Source organism: Micropterus salmoides, unplaced genomic scaffold (assembly GCF_014851395.1).
Source record: "Micropterus salmoides isolate LMB-PRFRI ecotype aquatic unplaced genomic scaffold, ASM1485139v1 Ms_hic_scaffold_21, whole genome shotgun sequence".
Classification (NCBI taxonomy): Eukaryota; Metazoa; Chordata; class Actinopteri; order Centrarchiformes; family Centrarchidae; genus Micropterus; species Micropterus salmoides.
Window position 1 is genome coordinate 28,278,591 of NW_024041262.1, and position 20,968 is coordinate 28,299,558.

At 46.5% G+C, this 20,968-nt stretch overlaps 1 protein-coding gene across 3 annotated transcripts; it reads right to left on the bottom strand.

Annotated features, from left to right (window-relative positions):
• Nucleotides 1-2,907: 2,907 nt before the first annotated feature.
• On the bottom strand, nucleotides 2,908-20,447 carry LOC119915448. 3 transcript variants are annotated; one of them, XM_038734985.1, is made up of 5 exons: nucleotides 20,231-20,447; nucleotides 12,536-12,622; nucleotides 12,295-12,439; nucleotides 6,051-6,188; nucleotides 2,908-3,612 (listed from the first exon to the last, which is right to left on the bottom strand). In XM_038734985.1, exons 1-5 carry the CDS (start codon nucleotides 20,429-20,431, stop codon nucleotides 3,575-3,577), a joined length of 609 nt encoding a protein of 202 aa, XP_038590913.1. In that variant the 5' UTR covers nucleotides 20,432-20,447; the 3' UTR covers nucleotides 2,908-3,574. The 3 variants fall into 3 exon arrangements, with proteins under 3 accessions (XP_038590913.1, XP_038590914.1, XP_038590912.1); XM_038734986.1 differs by having other exon boundaries at nucleotides 2,908-3,620; XM_038734984.1 differs by lacking the exon at nucleotides 2,908-3,612 and adding an exon at nucleotides 4,035-4,390.
• Between the last annotated feature and the right edge of the window lie 521 nt (nucleotides 20,448-20,968).

The window sequence follows — 20,968 nt, forward strand, 5'->3', positions numbered from 1 at the left end:
ACTCAAAGAAACCAAGAAAATGTTGCAGGCATGTGGACCTGCAGAGAGAAGCTTCACACATGATGATGTTGGTTAACAGGCAGTAAGTGCAGTGATGATGATAACCTGTCTGTTAATCTGCTGAACCCTGCAGCAGGCTGAACTCTGGCTTTCTGCTGTGATCCCATTTAAAGAAGTTCAGTGCCCTAGCGTTACCTTCGCCTCTTACCGTTATGTTGCACCATCAGATCACATTCTTAACTTCACTATTGCCAATAAGATCAGGTTTATTTCATCACAATATTTCCCATTCTTCTGCTGTGTTTGTTTTCTTTTATAAATCCTTCATTTAATAATTTATTAGGTATTTAACTATATATAAACACCCTCATTTAATCAGTGAGAAGTTGTCTGTGTGTTTTCTTTGAAGCAGAAGACAAAGTCAGTCTATCAAAAGAATTCAAGTCCTTCTGAAGATCAAATTATTAATCAAGTTGTAATAAATTCAGTTGAATTTACCTAGAATAAAATAATGTAATGCCCCAACAACAAATGTTTCAGTTTGTGTTTCTCCTACACTTGCTTTTGTCGGAAATGTCAAAAAAAAAACATAGTAAATATAAATGTTTCTAATTGGCATTAAAGGAACCGCTCTAAGCTGGTTTAAGTCTTATTTATCAGATCGATTTCAGTTTGTACATGTTAACGATGAGTCCTCCATGCACGCCAAAGTTAGTCATGGAGTTCCTCAAGGATCTGTCCTCGGACCAATCCTCTTCACTTTATATATGCTTCCTTTAGGCAATATTATCAGGAAATATTCCATAAACTTTCATTGTTATGCAGATGATACTCAGTTATATCTATCGATCAAACCAGATGAAACTCATCAGTTAGCTAAACTTCAAATGTGCCTTCAGGATGTTAAAACCTGGATGACCTGTAATTTTCTAATGTTAAACTCAGATAAAACTGAAGTTAATGTTCTGGGGCCTAAGCACCTCCGTGACGCATTATCTAAAGATATAGTTTCCCTGGATGGCATCGCCCTGGCCTCCAGCACCACTGTGAGGAATCCTGGAGTTATCTTTGATCAGGACATGTCGTTTAAGTCCCACATTAAGCAAATTTCAAGGACCGCCTTTTTTCACCTACGTAATATTGCAAAAATCAGGAACATCCTGTCTAAAAATGATGCAGAAAAACTAGTCCATGCATTTGTTACTTCTAGGCTGGATTACTGCAATTCCTTATTATCAGGCTGCTCGAAAAAGTCCATTAAGACTCTTCAGCTGATCCAGAATGCTGCAGCACGTGTTCTGACAGGAACCAGGAAAAGAGATCACATTTCTCCTGTTTTAGCTTCTTTGCATTGGCTTCCAGTAAAATCCAGAATAGAATTTAAAATCATTCTTCTTACCTACAAAGCTCTTAATGGTCAGGCACCATCTTATCTTAAAGAGCTTATCTGACTTCACAAACGATCATGATCAGACTCATCGGTCAGCTTACCGACCCTGGTTATATACTCAGTAAGCCAACCCTGGGTTTACCAGTCAGTCATGATCTGACGGTAGTTACATTTATTTAACACACTCAAAAAAGTTCCAAACATTGTTCTAAATCAACTTCAGAAAAAAACAAAATAAAAATCCATTTGTGTGCTCAAATAGTGGTCCTGCCCCCTAAAATGGAACAATATCAGCGTGCTCAGATCCACTTCCTCATTCTGATCCACTCACCAGGCTAGGCATCCTCGTGGCCAAAAGCCTCCTCAGTCAGCTCCAACAGTTCTATAGTTTACTGTTGCCACCGCTTCATCAGTGACCTCTGACCAGACAGACTGACTGACTCCGGAGGCCAAGAAGAATTATGATGTTAGCAACCGGGAGCCGCTGGCCGTCAAAGTTGGCCCTTGAAGAATGGAGGCAGTGGTTGAAAGGAGCAGAGGAGCCATCTCTTGTCTGGACTGATCATAAAACTCGGCCTACATCCAGATGGCTCTGCGGCTCAACTCCCGGCAAGCTCGCTGCCTTGCCCCATCTGGCTTGGGTCGAATACGCCCACGACTCTTTGTCAGGTGCTGCCCCAGGTGTGTCTCCATCCTTTGTGCTGCCTTGTGTTCCCAGCCTGGGAGAAGTAGCCTCAGTTTGTTCTGTTCAAACCCACCTCTGTTAGGAAGGATTCCCGCGCCCTCCTCAATTCCACTGTCACATCGCAGCCCACCATCGGACATCAGCCAAAGAATACGCACCAGGTCTGACAGTTTCCTCCAAAGATCTCCCTTTGAGATCTGAATCACAGAAGCTTTTTTACAGCTCGGCCCTTTTGAACTGGAAACAACCGCTCAGTCGTCACGCTAAAGACCCCCCTCACCTCACTTTTCATGTCCCAGCTGAAACCTGTCTCCTCCAGACGCTTCAGTTAGCGGACTGGTAATTCCACATTTACTACAGACTGACATCACACGCCTGATGAACCAATCAGCTTCTCTGTAGCGCCACCTTCAGGACAAAATCTTCAACTGATCTCAGTTCAGTTTGATTTTAACAAAAACATTTTAAAGTTCATTTACAGAAATATGATGAGAATTTAATCAGGATGTTCGTGGCTCCTGCGGCCCATTACCTCAATGTCAGCTAATTAAATCAATCAGCTGCTTATCAATACAGACTGAGATGTGTGTGTGTGTGTGTGTCTGTGTGTGTGCGTGTGCGCAGTATAAAGCAGAACACTGTAAAGATGAGCTATGAGCTGCCCTCCTGAAAACACCCAATTATACCCTGGAGAAGTGTGTGTGTGTGTGTGTGTGTGTGTGTGTGTGTGTGTGTGTGTGTGTGTGTGTGTGTGTGTGTGTGTGTGTGTGTGTGTGTGTGTGTGTGTGTGTGTGTGTGTGTGTGTGCGCGCGCGTGCGTGTTCGTTCAATAAAGCTCTGGTCTCAGTTTATAGAGTCACTTTATCAAACAGCTTCTGAACAGAGATCAGGAGGTTTACTGACACACTCTGTGTGTGCGTACTACTTTGAAATCAAACTGCAGCTTCACTCTTTTTGTTTTCACTTTTCTTCCTGGTTCTATTTAACACTGTGAACAGTAAAGGTAGCGGGCCGGACCTTCATCGAACCAGGTCTCGGATTTGAAACAGGTTTACATTGGAGACGCAGTAAAAGGTTCTAAAGTTAAACAATGATATTCGGGGAGCATCCCATACTGAGAAGGAGGGTTTCACTGCTCGGTGCAGAAGTTAAATCTGTTGGTTTCAGACCTGCTTTAGGACGTCTGTGGGACAGTGGGAGGCGTAACCAAGAGTCCAGGCGAGCCTGTCATTTACTCCACAGTATGTGTTTCTGATCAAGACAGGCTACGGCGGAGGAGACTAACACTGGCTCCTCACTGAGCTCGAACAGATGATGTGGTTCTTGGAAATGGTTTAAGTTGCCAGGATAATGTTTTGGATCAGGAAATTTCCCCTGGCCTGACAAGACTGTTGTCTGGATTGCTCCTTTTTGGAAGTCTGTAAGGCCTCCTGAACGTAGTATCTTCATCTCCAGCTTCTTTGGCAACGTAGGGAGGAAGCTGAAGGTCCCCAGACCACATCAGAGACTCAGACCAGACGTGGTCCTGCTGGATCTGACTGATGGACTCAAACAGAAACAGAGTAAACAGAGAGTCAGGGATGGTGCGAGTAGTGTGTGACCAGCAAGGTCTTCACCTGCCAGACCAGATGCAGGGCAACGCAGGACGACTTCAGCTAATGGAGGTGATAAATGACATCATTAACCTGATCACTGATCAATAACACAGACAATGAACTCATCTGAACACTCAGCTCTACTGCGTGTGACCTTTTCAGCTCTTCTCACAACTCATTACTTCATCAAACACACACGAGAGGAGCAGGGGATTGTGGGAAGGAGATTAAACAATGCCTCTGAGAAATAACACACACACACACACACACACAGTTTCAGGATAATCAAACACAGAGCTGTAACGAGCTATTTTACATTTTATAAAAGCTGATGAACCATTTATTATTCATACAGCAGCAGAACACACACACACAGACAGTAGTTAATTAGCATGGCAGGCTAAACTGTGTAACAACAAACACTGTCAGAAGTGTCAACAGGGCTTCTTTCAGATTTTGGTCTAAATCGAGTTAATTCGTTCAAATGAAAAGTAAAAAACTTTCTGTGACTTCAGTCAGGAGCCTCTGAGGACACAAGACCATGAAGCCTCTCTGAGTCCTCATCCATCTGATTCTGTTCCTTCTCTGGACGTTGGGCTTCCTGCTGCTGTTCTTCATTTGCTTTGCGCTCCGATTGTTGTTAGTCAGTTTATTTTGAATGATGCCACGCTGAGCTGTGGGTTTGTCTCGCTGCTGCAGGAAACCGAAGCAGATGCTGCTGCTGAGGATCCACAGTGCATGAAATCAAGCACAGCCGCATTTTAATTTGCAGAGATTTAAAATAAACAACAGAACGGAGCAGCTGAACAATAGAAGGACGAAGCCTGAGGGGGAGATAAAGTCTGTCAACACCGTTAGAGAGACTGCAAGTCCCATGATGCAACTGCAGCAAGACTACGGCTGTCCGATATCACGCATTACTCACTGTATATGCTGTCCGAATATATAGTGAGAATTATTATACCCTATGTAGCCCACTCAATGTATCCCAGAATGCCTTTTGGAAAGTAGTGTATACAACCAATGGTCACTAACCAAGCCCTATATACCATCATGCATTGCGCTGATAAAAAAAAACAGTCCACCGACAGATTGCCCCACGACAATGACATAATTAATGGCGCCGAAACAATGATGGGAGTCCGAAAGTGTTGTTGTCATTATGCAGGTGAGCTCTAGACCTCCACATAGAACTCACTACATAGGGGGTGGGGTGTAGTGAATGAATGGGGATTTCGGACACAGCCTACAAGTCATATAATAAGACTGCAGCAAGACTAAAAAATGAAACTAGCGTTAACAATAGTTAACATTTGAAACGTCGTAACAAACATCTATTCTTTACATTTATGTTCGTTTCGAATCGTTTATATCGCAAATTTCACTCTTTACCGTTATATTTTTGTGCGGGAACGGTGCTTTGCACCGCAGTGAAGTTCGTTTGATACAGCTCGTTTCATATTTCTTCCTTCTAAATCGCTGTGGGTTGGCCTCCTCCCCTGTGCCAAGTGGGTCACCTGGTGCTCAGAGGACCATCTTCCTCAGTGGGCCTGTCTTTGATCATGTGATTTCATTGTTTGGATTAAGGAGTGAAGTGATGTAAATTACATATTTGTATAGCGCCTTCCTAGTCTTTGACCACTCAAAGCATTTTTAAAGTGCACACCATTCACACACAGTGCTCAAACAGACCCACCACGGGCAATTCGGGGTTCAGTATCTTGCCCAAGCCACAGCCGCCCCACTGACCATTCGATTAGACTGATGACACATGAAAGAGCTGAACCAGTTAAACCAGTTCTGCTCTTCATGACCAGAACTAGTAACTGAAACAAAATCTCTGGGCAGAGTTCTCTGTAAGGGTGCAGGAGCATGATGTACCTGGTCCATCTGAACCAGAACCCAAACCAGAACCTGTTACTGATCCAGAAACAAAGAGACTTGTCATTCCTGTTACCATCATCACCATCACACTGTTGGCCATGTTTTTATTTCACCTTTGTCTTGATTGATTTGATTTGCAGATATTCCTTCACAGATTAAAAAAAACTTATTTGTTCCAGGCACGTCCAGCTGGGGGGAGGCCTCGGGGAAGACCCAGGACTAGGTGGAGAGATTATATCTCCACACTGGCCTGGGAAGGCCTCAGGATCCCCAGGCAGAGCTGGTTAACGTAGCTCGGGAAAGAGAAGTTTGGGGTCCCCTGCTGGAGCTGCTCCCCCTGCGACCCGATCCCAGATAAGCAGATGAAGATGGATGGATGCTATTTATTGGTTTTAAGGTCTTTTAGAGGTTTTGTCCGACCCCCAGACCTGCAGTCAGCCAACAAACTCCCCCTGATCACTGCATTGATGCCAATGAGGAGAGGAAATCCGACTCACCTGTTGGAGGAGGAGCAGCCAGGAGAGGCAGGTGGAGAGGAGACACATAGAGGAGGTGCAGCGGGGGGGAGGAGGAGGAGGGGGAGGAGTCTTCTGGTTCGGTGTTTCTGGTCTTTGTTGCGTCTCTTCTAACACGACCTGGACACAGAGAAACATGTTGGTACCTTGCCCTTCCTCCACACCTCCCTGAACCTGATAACTAACTAATGATTAACTAAGAGGATTTGCAGCAGCTAACTTGATTTTCAACATTTATCCCTTTAACAAGCATTAAATATTTTCATTTAGACTCTGATGAAGGCAACAAAAAACCTGCAGTCTGCTGTGGTTTCTGTCATTACTGAAACATCTGACAATTCCTCCAGGACTATCAGGAGAGTTGTTAACAAAAAGATAAAAATGAGGTCATGACCTGAACATCAATATAACTACACCAGAGAATTTTATTCATACGGAAAAAAACACAAATCTGTATCTTTGTGACGAAGAAAAGAAAGCAGGTCCACGCTGTACCTGTGGTTTCACTCAGTTAATGTTTTACATGTCTGTCTGTCTGTCTGTGTCTCTGTCTGTGTCTCTGTGTCTGTCTGTGTCTCTGTCTGTGTCTCTGTGTGTGTGTCTGTCTGTCTGTGTCTCTGTGCGTGTGTGTCTCTGTGCGTGTGTGTCTGTGTCTCTGTGCGTGTGTGTCTCTGTGCGTGTGTGTCTGTCTGTGTGCGTGTGTCTGTCTGTGTGCGTGTGTGTCTGTGTGCGTGTGTGTCTGTGTGCGTGTGTGTCTGTGTGCGTGTGTGTCTGTGTGCGTGTGTGTGTCTGTGTGCGTGTGTGTGTCTCTGTGCGTGTGTCTCTGTGCGTGTGTGTCTCTGTGCGTGTGTGTCTGTCTCTGTGCGTGTGTGTCTCTGTGCGTGTGTGTCTCTGTGCGTGTGTGTCTCTGTGCGTGTGTGTCTGTCTGTGTGTGTGTGTGTCTGTCTGTGTGTGTGTGTCTCTGTGCATGTGTGTCTGTCTGTGTGTCTGTCTGTGCGTGTGTGTGTCTGTCTGTGTGTCTGTCTGTGTGTGTGTGTCTCTGTGCATGTGTGTCTCTGTGTGTCTGTCTGTGCGTGTCTGTCTGTGTCTCTGTGCGTGTCTGTGTCTGTGTGTGTCTGTGTCTCTGTCTGTGTCTCTGTGTGTGTGTCTGTGTGTGTCTGTGTCTCTGTGTGTGTGTGTGTGTGTCTGTGTGTGTCTGTGTCTGTGTGTCTGTGTCTCTGTGTGTGTCTGTGTCTGTGTGTGTCTGTGTCTCTGTGCGTGTCTGTGTCTCTGTGTGTGTGTCTGTGTGTGTCTGTGTCTCTGTGTGTGTCTGTGTCTCTGTGTGTGTGTGTCTCTGTCTCTGTGTGTGTGTGTCTCTGTCTCTGTGTGTGTCTGTGTCTCTGTGTGTGTCTGTGTCTCTGTGTGTGTGTGTCTGTGTCTCTGTGCGTGTCTGTGTCTGTGTGTGTGTCTCTGTGTGTGTGTGTCTCTGTGTGTGTGTCTCTGTCTCTGTGTGTGTCTGTCTGTGTCTCTGTGTGTGTGTGTCTGTGTCTCTGTGTGTGTCTGTCTGTGTCTCTGTGTGTGTCTGTCTGTGTCTCTGTGCGTGTCTGTCTGTCTGTGTGTGTATCATGGATGTTTTGGCAGATCAGTCCGCCTCCACACATTTTTGCTCCTTTCAGGAAACACTGACCTAAATCTGTTGACGGCAGCAACATAGCGACAACAAAACGTGAAGATGTAGCAGGATGCCCTGCTAGTGCTGAAAACACTCGTCAAAAATGATAGTTATCACAGATCACAGCACATTTGGAAAATCTGTAGATCATATTTAGATGATCTGAGCAGCATGTTTATTGCAATTTAACACACTGCATCACACCGCAATTCAACACACTGCGTGCACTGTGATACACTACATCACCCCGCACTGCAATATACTACATCACCCCGCACGCTGTAAGACACTACATCACCCCGCACTGCAATATACTACATCACCCTGCACTGTAAGACACTACATCACCCCGCACTGCAATATACTACATCACCCCGCACGCTGTAAGACACTACATCACCCCACACTGCAATATACTACATCACCCTGCACTGTAAGACACTACATCACAATGCACTATAAAACAATTGTTCACACTGCAGATTTTGAATATTAGTAAGATTTTGTTATTTGCTAAACATTTTTGATCGAATGTAACACTGGGCAAATATGTGAGGCTAAAAAAGCTAAATATTTTATACAGTTCGGTGGTTAACACACACGTATCAGATTGTTTGAGGACAGCACAGATGCTCCTTCCAGTGTTGTGGACAGATACACTGTGTGTTGTTACATCACTGAAGATGCTGTGTGTTTATTGGAAAAGAAGATACAAACATGATTACTTAGTTGTGAATCTCTTGGGGTGCTGTTGTTTAACCATACAGGTTTGAATCTGATGATTGTATGAGTGAAAGGGGCTGTGATTGGTCAGGTTAGAAATACTCTCAAGACCCAGGAGGGACTGATTAACTCAGCAATGTTTAGATCTGAGTCAAAAGCTTTGGAGTTAAACGCCAGCCAAATACTCTGCTGCTGAACAGCTGCTGTTTAGGCGTCTCCTCAGACTGCTGCCAAGAACATCATTACAGCTGCAAGACACACACACTCAGCTCCTGTTGTGTTGCTTCTGTATTTAGTATTCAGAAACTGTTAGTAAGAACACACACTGAGATGTTCATCTATCAAATGAAATACTCAGTGGAGGTGAATCTGTTTTCATCTCTACATTGACACCTGACAGTCTGTTATCGCCCTACAGTGATACCTGATGCTCTGTTATCGTCTCTTCGTGGAGATCTGAAGCTTAGCTTCTCTTATTTTACTTTACCAAATATTATCACCTTTTTTTCCCCCTTTTTCTTTTTTTTGTGGATGAAATCACATAAATGTTTTTTGCTATATTTGAATACTTCTTCTGGTTATGTAATAGTGTATTCAGGCTTCATTTCTAAAGAATATTTTTTTACAGCGCAGGCTTTTTGTTGCAGAAATCACGAGTGTCGCTTTTATTTGTTGTGCCGTTCTTGATTTTCACTCCAAGTGCTACAAAATTTAATTTCACATGCAAACTGTCTCCATCTGTAACTGTGCGGTGAAAATCTGAGACAAATTAATCCTGACAAACTGTAAACTGAAGAGAAACTGGGTTTCTGCCAGAAATCATCTACAACATGAACACACACCCACGTTCACTAAAATAAAAGCAAATTTAATCTGCGTTTGTTAGCTTCCGTAAGCCTCCAACTGCTTCTGAAAGAAATTAACAGAGAAGCCTCAGAGGGGAAACATATGGCTCAAATACGTCTGTTAGTGCAAACCAGCTAAAGCATCTCACGCTGTGCTCAGTTGCTGTTTTAATAAAAAAATAAATCAGTTTTAATGAAGGAGACACACATGAACAATACAGTCCTGCAGCAAATATCAAAGTTATTTAAAATTATTAATAAAGATTAATAAATACGAGGCACACCCTGTGATCAGGAACCGATAACCAAAATGTGAAGACAGTCTCAAAAAGGGGTTCGCCCACCATAAATGCCATACACAAATAACCACAGGAAACCGTATAACTGGCCTTTGGTCTTGATGTAGCATAGTTATTGGCCTCTCATGCAGAGTGGTACCGATGCAAAAAAATAAACATGCTAGGCATGAAAGCACACAGCTATAAACAGGACGGGGTGGTCCATTTTTTCCCACAGAAATCATCACAATGAAGCTCAGGTTACAATAACACGGTTTTAAACCTATCTCTGCCCAGACAGAAGCCACTTATTCGAAATTGCTCGAGCGATGTAATACACCAGGCCGTTTAGGTAATTTGGCAGAGACCTTTCAGGTGCTGTCGGCGGTTTCAGGGGCACAGCTGATCCTCGGAGCAGCAGGGTAAACAGTGAATTAAACTTTGTGGGGAGAGAGAACTCAAAAGTTATCCTTCTCTCTGTGAAGTAATGGTGAGTCCACATCTTCCTTCTGCAGGTATAAGATCTTTATGTTGTGTATAATAATCTCCTTTGGGATCTAAAAATGAGTTCAGTGAACACAAAAGAGAAAACAAAAGGAAAGTCGTCCAGCCGGTTCAGACCATCTCCTAGGGAAATAAAGTTCGGAGCTGACATGGGTTACCTCCGGTAACGACGCTGGTTGCAGTGGACGGCGAGGATAAACCAGTGCGCTCTCTCTTTATGGGTTCAGTTCCATCATGGCCACGCCGCAGCTTTGGTGCTGTTCCTCTGTTAAGGCTTCTGGTTTTGTTTCCCACGAAGTGAGGACACAGCAGTACAAAAGGTACATTAGATGATGGATAAAAAACAGGTCATAGAAGTAAAACTCTTGTACATGGAGCAGTGCTGAGGATGAGTTAGAGTTTAAGAGCCTGATAGCTTAGGTGAAAAAGCTGCTCTGCACTCTGGAGGTGCGGCAGCAGAAACTTCTATATCTCTTCCCAGCATGCAGCAGGGTGAACAGGCTGTGGCTGGGTGGGTACTGTCCTTTAGTATCCTTTGGGCTCTGCGTAGGCACCTCACCGATATGACTGATGTACAGTTTGAATCCCCCGCTGCAGAGCCCTCCGGTCCTGGGCCGTGCACATCCCGTGTTAGTGATGTTTCCAGTCAGGATGCTTTCTGTTGCTCCTCTGTAAAAGCTGACAAGAACTTGGCGTGGGAGGGGGGGGCTTTGTAGCTGCCAGCAATATTGGTGTAGACGTGGTCCGGGGTATTTGTTCTTCTGGTGGGGATGTGGATATGCTGGTGGAGATTAGGTAAAACAGTTCTGAGATCACTTGGATTGTAATCACAATAAAATCAGGTTGTTTGTCAGGTGACCAACATCCTACCAATAAGAATTCCACATCTGGTAAACACGGTCCATCCACTGTGTTTGAGCACCAAGCATCATGACGTGAACACAGAGTCCTCCCCTGGTCTTACCAGAGTCTAGTGCTCTGTCAGCATGGAACAGGCTCTGCCCGTCGAGTGCAGCAGCTTGATCCGGGATGCAGCCAGGTCTCATTAAGGATCAGGGTGCAGCAGTCTCTGAGGTAACCTGAGTCTCATTTCATCAATATGCATATATATATATAAACAGTTTTTCTTCAGCTAGCTGCTCCCTTGTTGTCTGTATTAGGTTGCATCGATCTGTTAAACACAAAGACAAAAACACGTCTGCAGTCTGAAGCAGCAGAAACGTCCCATCATGCTCCACTGGGCGATTTTAAATTGGACAATCATCTTCTTATTACATTTGACAGCAGCTTTTTGTGTTTGTGTGTCTCAGTAGAAAAAACACACATTCACCGTCTCTGAGCAGCGAGCTTCACAGCCAATCGGCTCCCAGAAATTAGCACTGTTGTCATGGCAACATGGCAGACGACAATGCAGTCTCCCCAAACACACATCCAGCCTCCAAAGGTTGCTGGTTCGATTCCAGCTGAGCTGCAGCTGACTGTTCGCCTGCAGGAAGCGCCTATCAGAAGGAGTGCACATGGAAATAAGAACCAGCAGAACAGCGGATGATCTGACTGGATGAACGGCCGACACTATTCTGTCACAACAGGAGCGCTCCAAAACCTGAATCAGCTGGTCCGAGCCAGGTGTCCCAAGGACAGGTAAAGAAATGGAAATGTAACATCACACCTGCAGTTTCACACGTGACCTCTGTGAACAGGTGAGCTGCAGCTTCACACGTGACCTCTGTGAACAGGTGAGCTGCAGCTTCACACGTGACCTCTGTGAACAGGTGAGCTGCAGCTTCACACGTGACCTCGATGAGCTGCAGCTTCACACGTGACCTCGATGAGCTGCAGCTTCACACGTGACCTCTGTGAACAGGTGAGCTGCAGCTTCACACGTGACCTCGATGAGCTGCAGCTTCACACGTGACCTCGATGAGCTGCAGCTTCACACGTGACCTCGATGAGCTGCAGCTTCACACGTGACCTCGGTGAACAGGTGAGCTGCAGCTTCACACGTGACCTCGGTGAACAGGTGAGCTGCAGCTTCACACGTGACCTTTGTGAACAGGTGAGCTGCAGTTTCACACGTGACCTTTGTGAACAGGTGAGCTGCAGTTTCACACGTGACCTTTGTGAACAGGTGAGATGGGCCTCAAGTCTCAGAGCGGAGAGAGGCGCAGCCTATGTGATACATCACTGATATGATATGACTAAATATCTAACTGCAGTCTGATTACCTGAGACTCCAGAGTGAGACAGCAGCAGGTGTGTCCTGGGGGCGTGTCCTCTCGGCCTCCGGATGATTTGGTTCGTCAGGAGGAGGCGTTTATCCCTCTTCCGGAACACGCCCATTTTCTCTGGTGAGATCCAGCCTTCAGGTAGCTGCAAACATTTAGCATGTTAGCATTATGTTATGTGTGAGTGTGAGAGAGAGTGAGAGAGTGTGAGAGAGAGTGAGAGAGAGTGAGTGTGTGTCACCTTGGGGAGAGGATGAGGAGGACGAATAGGTGAAGAGCGATAGAACGGAGGGAGGAGAGGAAGGACTTCAACAGCTGGACGTTCCCACTGAAACAACAAAAACAGTTTGGTGTCTCTAAAACTTCTCCTACATGCGTCACCTGTTCAGTCACAGAGAACCTCAGATCCCTCTAGAACCACATGAAGAACCAGTGGAGTTATATAAAGAACTGGAATACTGAGACCTGTGAACTGCATTACAGTTCCACCAGGTGGACAGGAAGGTGGACAGGCAGGTGACGGGTGGACAGGCAGGTGGACAGGCGGGTGGACAGGCAGGTGACGGGTGGACAGGCGGGTGGACAGGCAGGTGGACAGGCAGGTGGACAGGCAGGTGGCTGGTAGTGTCAAAAGACCGATCTCTGTTGTAGATAAAGTCAGTGTCTTGTAAAGGAGCAGTCCTTGGACCTGTGGGACAGTAGCCCTGTTCATGTTGGACAGGTGTATTCTGGATGTTCTTTTGTTGTAACTTGGACATTTTATCGAATGTTGTGTTTGTTGTTCTGGCAGCTCATTCCCCGACGCCTCTTTCTACCGTCACTGATGAATAAATCAATTCTGTCCGGACTGCATCTGCAGTCGCTGGGAGTCATTTCGGATGCTCCGCTCAGGGTCCCTCTAGGCCGGGCGTAAAGCTGAAGGACAGGCAGACAGGTGACAGAACGGTCAGGCCGTCCAATCACAGCCCACCAGTGTCCCTGAATGAGTCCTTTTAAAAGCAGCGAGGAAGCCGATAATAACGCAATCGAAGCTGTTGAACAGAGACAAAGATCTGCCCTCTCTCACATCGTCTTCATGTTTTAAAAGGGTTTTTTCAACAAGGTGAAACTAAAAGGTAGAACAATCTGCGGACGAAAAGAGTCCTCATCTGAAATGTATAAATGTGTTTTTAAAGCAAACATTAGAATAATCTGCAGTCAAGGTTTCAGGTCAGTCTGTGATTAAAGCCGTCTGACGAGTTTAACGTCAGCTGATTTCAACACTAACTTTAAAGAGAAACGATCAGACTCTATCACTGGAGTTTACACAGAAAGAATTAAAGATGAGATAATTAACACGCCGCCAATAATTAACAGACAATTATTCACTTTGCCCTCAGGGATCATTAAAGTTTCATCTTATCAGCAGACTGCAGCAGAGGCTCGACTCAGTCAGACTGAAGGAACAACGTGAGAAGTGACACGCTGAATTAAACCATTTTACCCGACTGCTTCTCCTCAGACCATTACACCACCTGCAGGGTCAGTCTGAAGCACACGATCAGACGCCGAGACAACATGAAACAACGTTTAGAAACAACGAGTTAAATGAATTTACATGAACCCATTTAAATATTCAGCGTCTCAGAGTGTCTGAATCACATCATGACTTAATGACTTGCAGGCTACGGGGGCAGGTGATTGTGGCTAATGTAGTCTGTGATCTGTTTGCAACCTTCTTGCGAAGATGTTATTTTTATTTTTCCCCTTTCATTTCTAAATGTTATAAATAAAAGCTGCTGAGTTCCTGCTGATAAGGTGAGAGCAGCAGACAAATCTAATTTTATTCTCAGGATCAGTTCACAGAATGAAGATTTATTATCAAATTCACCAAATTGTTTTGCTTTGAGGGAACTTTCATTCATTTTTTTTTAAATTATACTAAAAATCTTTCAAATTTAAAAAATATTATTATTATATTTAATAATTAATAATAGAATTTAACTTGTGTTAAATTCACCTCAGGGCACAACTTTTAATTACCTGATTTAATCTCATAATGTACTTGTGATGTTTGCAGGGTGAGTGCAGCAGGAGTGAGCCCCAACGCAAGACACTTGTGAGCTGAGATGGAGTTCAAGGTTTATTTATCCAACGCACAAAACAGGCAAGACAAAACTCACGGGAACAGGAACTGGTATCCTCCAAAAAGCAGGTAACGGGTAGCAACACGACAGCCGACAGGACAGACATGCGACAATGACCGGACAGGGAATGAACAGAAACACCAGACATTTATACACAGGAACTAACGAGCAGGGCGGGAGCAACACAGGTGACTGGGATCAGGGTAATGAGGCAGAGAGACAGAAGGGGAAAACAGAGAGACTGGATGGCAGGCAGATTACTGGAGGAAACAGATGCAGGCAGCGACAGCGAAGGGGAACAAAGAGGCAGGCAGACAAAGTAATAACTGAGGGAACAGACAGAACACTAGTACTTGCAGACATGGGGCAAAATAATAACCAACACAGACTGAACACATGTAACAAAATACCAGACAAGAATCTAACTCAGACAATAACAGAAACCCAAGTGAACAGACAAACACCGACCAACTCTAACACAGGGATCATAAAAGACAAAACCTAAACGAGAACCCAGAACTAGAACACAGAGTACCGAGCAGACTAAACCAAAATGATGCAGAGAGCGAACTAGAAGCAAATACTACAACATGAACTAAGGCACAGGACTAGGAACAAAGACATGGAACAAAAACCCAGGCCCCCCAACAAGAAAGACAGGACTGAAACCCAAAACCCAGACACAAAGAAAGCAAAATCAAAACACAAAGAAGGCATGGCCAAAATAATATAACACAGACAAGCTCAGGGCAGGATCGTGACAGTACCCCCCCCCACCGACAAGCGTCTCCAGATGGTCAATCAAAAAACAGACCGACCAGAAAACACAAACAACAAAGTCCAGGCTGACCAGGGTGGGCAGAGGGAGGACAGGAGGCGGGCCAGAAAAACAAAAAGTCCAGGGAGCAGAACGAGAGAGGACCAGGGAGGTCAGGGGGTTGACCTGAGGGCAGAACAGGGGGACCAGACGGGGAAACCTCAGGCGGGCGGCCCGAGGGCAGAGCAAAGGGGAAACAGAGTTCAGGGGGCTGACCCGGAGGTCGACCGAGCAGACCAGGAGGGCAACACAGTTCAGGTGACCCATGAGGCCAGGCAGACCAGGGGGGAAACAGAGTTTGGGAGGCCGTCCCGGATGACGTCCCAACGGGCCGGGCAGAACAGGGGGGCCACAGAGTTTGGGAGCAACGGGCCGGGCAGAACAGGGGGGCCACAGAGTTCAAGGGGTTGGCAGGATGGCCAACAGTGAGGCAGCAAACCCACTGGGGGCCGAGCAGGAGGCCGACGGCAAGAGGTCGGCACCCAAAGCTTGGAGGCGCAGCTGGGCTGAGGTCCACGGATTGAGCAGATGGGCTGATGACCACCGGCGAGACAGCTGGGGACGACCGACAGGGCACGAGGAACAGGAGTCGGCTGGGCCACCAACGGAGCTGGTGTTGGTCGGACCACGACGAAGGAACAGGAGTCGATCGGACCACAGAGTGAGACCTGGGAGCAGGAATAGGCCAGGGATCGGGCAGGCAGCTAGCAGCGCTAGCAGGCCGGGAAACAGGCTGGTTGCAGACGGGTCTCTGATGGTGACCTTGTCGCCTCCAATGACCACCACGGGAACCCGAAAAAATGGCTAGGCGAATCCCTTCAAAAGAGGACTCTGGGGAATGCCTAGCCTCCAGGCTATCTGGCCATAGGCTAGCTGCCCATGCTGCCTCTGACTCCCTGGCCTTCATGGTCAGGTAGGCCAGGAGAGTCATCGTCCCCGCGTCCTTGGTAGGTGGGGCAGGCAGGCAGACGGACAGGCTAGGCGGAGGACTAGCAGCGCTAGTCGAACAGGTTTCAGACAGGACAGGCGGAGGACTAGCTGCGCTAGCCAAGCAGGTGACTGGCAGGACAGGCGGGGGACTAGCAGCGCTAGCCGAGCAGGATACAGGCCGAACATGCGGAGGACTTAGCGCAGCTAGCTGAACAGGTTACAGGCAGAGGGCTAGTAGCACTAGCCAGGCAGGACAGAAGGATGCTTCCCAACCTGCAACTAGCAGGCCGAGAACAAGTCCTTTGAGGGCTAGCAGGCCGGGGAGATGACAGCCGGGGGCTAGTGGTCCGGGTGTTAGCCGTTTCCAGGCTAACGGACTGAGGAACTGATGAGGACTTGGCTGGGGGATCGGCTGAGGTGTGGAGGAAGTCACAAACCCACCCAGGGAAAGAGTCTGCTGCTCCTGGCTTAGCAGCCAGGCTCTTCCAGGCAAGGGACACGATAGCTGCCTTATCGCTAACATGACTAGCCCCATACCACATATGCCTCAGCGTCAGAAGATCTCTCTGCACATCAGATTGTTCCTCAGTTAATGTGTCTGCTGGGCTCATAATTGGTCCGGTCATTCTGTCACGTTCGCTGTGTGATTGCAGCAGGAGTGAGCCCAAACGCAAGACACAAGGTTTATTTATCCAACGCACAAAACAGGCAAGACAAAATTCACGGGAACAGGAACTGGTATCATCCAAAAAGCAGGTAACGGGTAGCAACAGGACAGACATGCGACAATGACCGGACAGGGAATGAACAGAAACACCAGACATTTATACACAGGGACTAACGAGCAGGGTGGGAGCAACACAGGTGACTGGGATCAGGGTAATGAGGCAGAGAGACAGAAGGGGAAAACAGAGAGACTGGATGGCAGGCAGATTACTGGAGGAAACAGAGGCAGGCAGAGACAGCGAAGGGGAACAAAGAGGCAGGCAGACAAAGTAATAACTGAGGGAACAGACAGAACACTAGTACTGGCAGACATGGGGCAAAATAATAACCAACACAGACTGAACACATGTAACAAAATACCAGACAAGAATCTAACTCAGACAATAACAGAAACCCAAGTGAACAGACAAACACCGACCAACTCTAACACAGGGATCATAACAGACAAAACCTAAACGAGAACCCAGAACTAGAACACAGAGTACCGAGCAGACTAAACCAAAATGATGCAGAGAGCGAACTAGAAGCAAATACTAAGGCACAGGACTAGGAACAAAGACATGGAACAAAAACCCAGGCCCCCCAACAAGACAGACAGGACTGAAACCCAAAACCCAGACACAAAAAAAGCAAAATCAAAACACAAAGAAGGCATGGCCAAAACAATATAACGCAGACAAGCTCAGGGCAGGATCGTGACAGTACTAAACTATCAATTTGGAACTATCAAAATGACCATCAGTAGCTGGTAGGTTGAAGGATTTGTGGTTTGGAGATGAACTCAGCAAAACATTCAAATAACTTTACAGAACTTTATTGTAACGGTTATAAACAATGTGTTCATGCTTGTTCAATGAACCAAAAACAATCAATGAACATGCACATGTGGAACATTTGCTAAGACACTAACAGCGGACAGACAATTAAGCCAATTATGGTCAGTTATAAAACCGTAGAACACTAAAGAGACGTCTCAAAAGAAAGACGCCAGGGTTCCCGCTCATCTGCATGACGTCCTGCAAGGAGGCGTGAGGACTGCAGATGTGGCCAGGGCAATAAAATGCATTGTCCGTACTGTGAGAGGGGAGAGAGGAAAAACTTATGATCGTCCTCCAGTGGCAGATCATGTGAGAGAACACCTGCACAGAGTTCTTGTACATCAGAATATCACCACTGCGGGACAGGATGGCAACAACAGCTGCACGAGTTACACCAGGTCCCATCAGTGCTCAGACGGCAGCAGGCCGAGAGAGGCTGGACTGAGGGCTGCAGGCTCCATAACAGACTGCATCACCGGCAACCTCTGGGCACAAAACCACCTTTCGCTGGACCAGACAGGACCGGGAAAAAGGGCTCTTGATGGATGCGGTTTTGGCTCAGCATGGTCGGACTAATGCTATGATTTACAGGGAAGACTCCCTCCTCCCTCATGTGGTGCCCCTGAGGGCCATTCCCCCAGAAATGTCCGGGAACTTGCATGCCTCGGTGGAAGAGAGGGATAACATCTCAGAGCAGGAACTGGCCAATCTGGTGCAGCTGATGAGGAGGAGATGCAGCTGGAGGCCACAGCAGTACCTAACTGGTACTCTTTGTTCAGGGACGCATTTTTCAATTCCTGTTAGTCACACGTCCCTGTACCAGGTGAGTGTGTGACACCTGTACCAGGTGAGTGTGTTACCTGTACCAGGTGTGTTACCTGTACCAGGTGAGTGTGTTACCTGTACCAGGTGAGTATGAGTCACCTGTATCAGGTAGGTGTGTTACCTGTACCAGGTGTGTTACCTGTACCAGGTGTGTGTGTGACACCTGTACAGGTGAGTATGTGTTACCTGTATCAGGTAGGTGTGTTACCTGTACCAGGTGTGTTACCTGTATCAGGTGTGTGTGAGACACCTGCACCAGGTGAGGGTGTATTATCTGTACCATGTAGGTGTGTTACCTGTACCAGTTGAGGGTGTGTGACACCTGTACCAGGTGTGTTACCTGTACCATGTAGGTGTGTTACCTGTACCAGTTGAGGGTGTGTGACACCTGTACCAGGTGTGTTACCTGTACCAGGTGAGTGTATGACACCTGTACCAGGTGAGGGTGTGTGACACCTGTACCAGGTGAGGGTGTGTGACCTGTATCAGGTGTGTTACCTGTACGAGGTGAGTGTGTGTTACTTGTATCAGGTGAGTGTGTGTTACCTGTATCAGGTGTGTTACCTGTACCAGGTGAGTGTGTGTTACTTGTATCAGGTGTGTTACCTGTACCAGGTGAGTGTGTGTTACTTGTATTAGGTGAGTGTGTGTTACCTGTACCATGTAGATGTGTACCTGTACCAGATGAGTGTGTGTTACTTGTATCAGGTGTGTTACCTGTACAGGTGAGTGTGTGTTACCAGTACCATGTAGGTGTGTTACCTGTATCAGGTGTTACCTGTACCAGGTGTGTTACCTGTACCATGTAGGTGTGTTACCTGTATCAGGTGTGTTACCTGTACCAGATGAGTGTGTGTTACCTGTACCATGTAGGTGTGTTACCTGTACCAGGTGTGTTACCTGTACCATGTAGGTGTGTTACCTGTACCAGGTGTGTTACCTGTACCATGTAGGTGTGTTACCTGTACCAGGTGTGTTACCTGTACCATGTAGGTGTGTTACCTGTACCAGGTGTGTTACCTGTACCAGGTGTGTTACCTGTACCAGGTGAGTGTGTGTTACCTGTACCATGTAGGTGTGTTACCTGTATCAGGTGTGTTACTTGTATCAGGTGTGTTACCTGTACCAGGTGAGTGTGTGTTACTTGTATTAGGTGAGTGTGTGTTACCTGTACCATGTAGATGTGTTACCTGTACCAGATGAGTGTGTGTTACTTGTATCAGGTGTGTTACCTGTACAGGTGAGTGTGTGTTACCAGTACCATGTAGGTGTGTTACCTGTATCAGGTGTGTTACCTGTACCAGGTGTGTTACCTGTACCATGTAGGTGTGTTACCTGTATCAGGTGTGTTACCTGTACCAGATGAGTGTGTTACCTGTACCATGTAGGTGTGTTACCTGTACCAGGTGTGTTACCTGTACCAGGTGTGTTACCTGTATCAGGTGTGTTACCTGTACAGGTGAGTGTGTGTTACCAGTACCATGTAGGTGTGTTACCTGTACCAGGTGTGTTACCTGTACCAGGTGTGTTACCTGTACCATGTAGGTGTGTTACCTGTACCAGGTGTGTTACCTGTACCATGTAGGTGTGTTACCTGTACCAGGTGTGTTACCTGTACCAGGTGAGTGTGTGTTACCTGTACCATGTAGGTGTGTTACCTGTATCAGGTGTGTTACCTGTACCAGGTGTGTTACCTGTATCAGGTGAGTGTGTTCAGGTATCCACACAGCTGGGGGGTAGAAGACCAGAGGGGGCATGGCCTGGTACGCTGCCGCTGACCAGCTGGCCAACCACAGCCAGTGGGGGACAGGGTCACTGTTGACGGACAGCCAGGGTGTGGTGGTGGTTACCATGCCAACTGGCTGACCTTTAAACCTTGAGACGGGCAGCATCATGATGACATCACCCCCTGACAGACACACAGACCAATCAGGAGATTGATTAGAATTGATCAAATAGTTACCAGCTGAATTTAGAAAAAACATGAGCGGCTGTTTTCCTGTTTACAGTTAGCTTCAGATACCCAGCATGCACTGCACTGAAACTCCCAGAAGCTCGAGAGCAGGGTGAGTAAAGTCAGTTAAACATCTGTGAAACAGGAACAACAATATCTTTAAGCAGCAGAAACACAGAGATGAAAGTAGCATAAAGAAATCCTGAGAGATGAAAGTGAGGGAAAGAAAAGCCAGCAGATATTTAGAAACTAGAAATAAATTCTATTAAAAACACAGATTCAAACTGAGCAGCGCTGACTCATCAGTCTAGGTCGGAAAAAAATACCTACAACTGCTTTAAATACTGCACGAATACTGCGATCTGATCGCTTTAACATCGAACAGAAGCATCCACACAGATGTAAGCTGCTGCCTGAGAGAATCAAAAGAAGGTCTTTATTTTCCTGTTTCCTCCGTTTGGCCTTTCAAAGTTACACA

Excerpts from the sequence above, each read along its gene's own strand:
- LOC119915448 (XM_038734984.1), bottom strand. The coding sequence starts at position 20,431 with ATGATGCTGCCCGTCTCAAGGTTTAAAGGTCAGCCAGTTGGCATGGTA. Across the intron at positions 12,440-12,535 it reads CTCCTCATCCTCTCCCCAAG|CTACCTGAAGGCTGGATCTC; the intron begins GTGACACACACT and ends AAATGTTTGCAG. Across the intron at positions 4,391-6,050 it reads GGCTGCTCCTCCTCCAACAG|CAGCAGCATCTGCTTCGGTT; the intron begins GTGAGTCGGATT and ends GTGGATCCTCAG.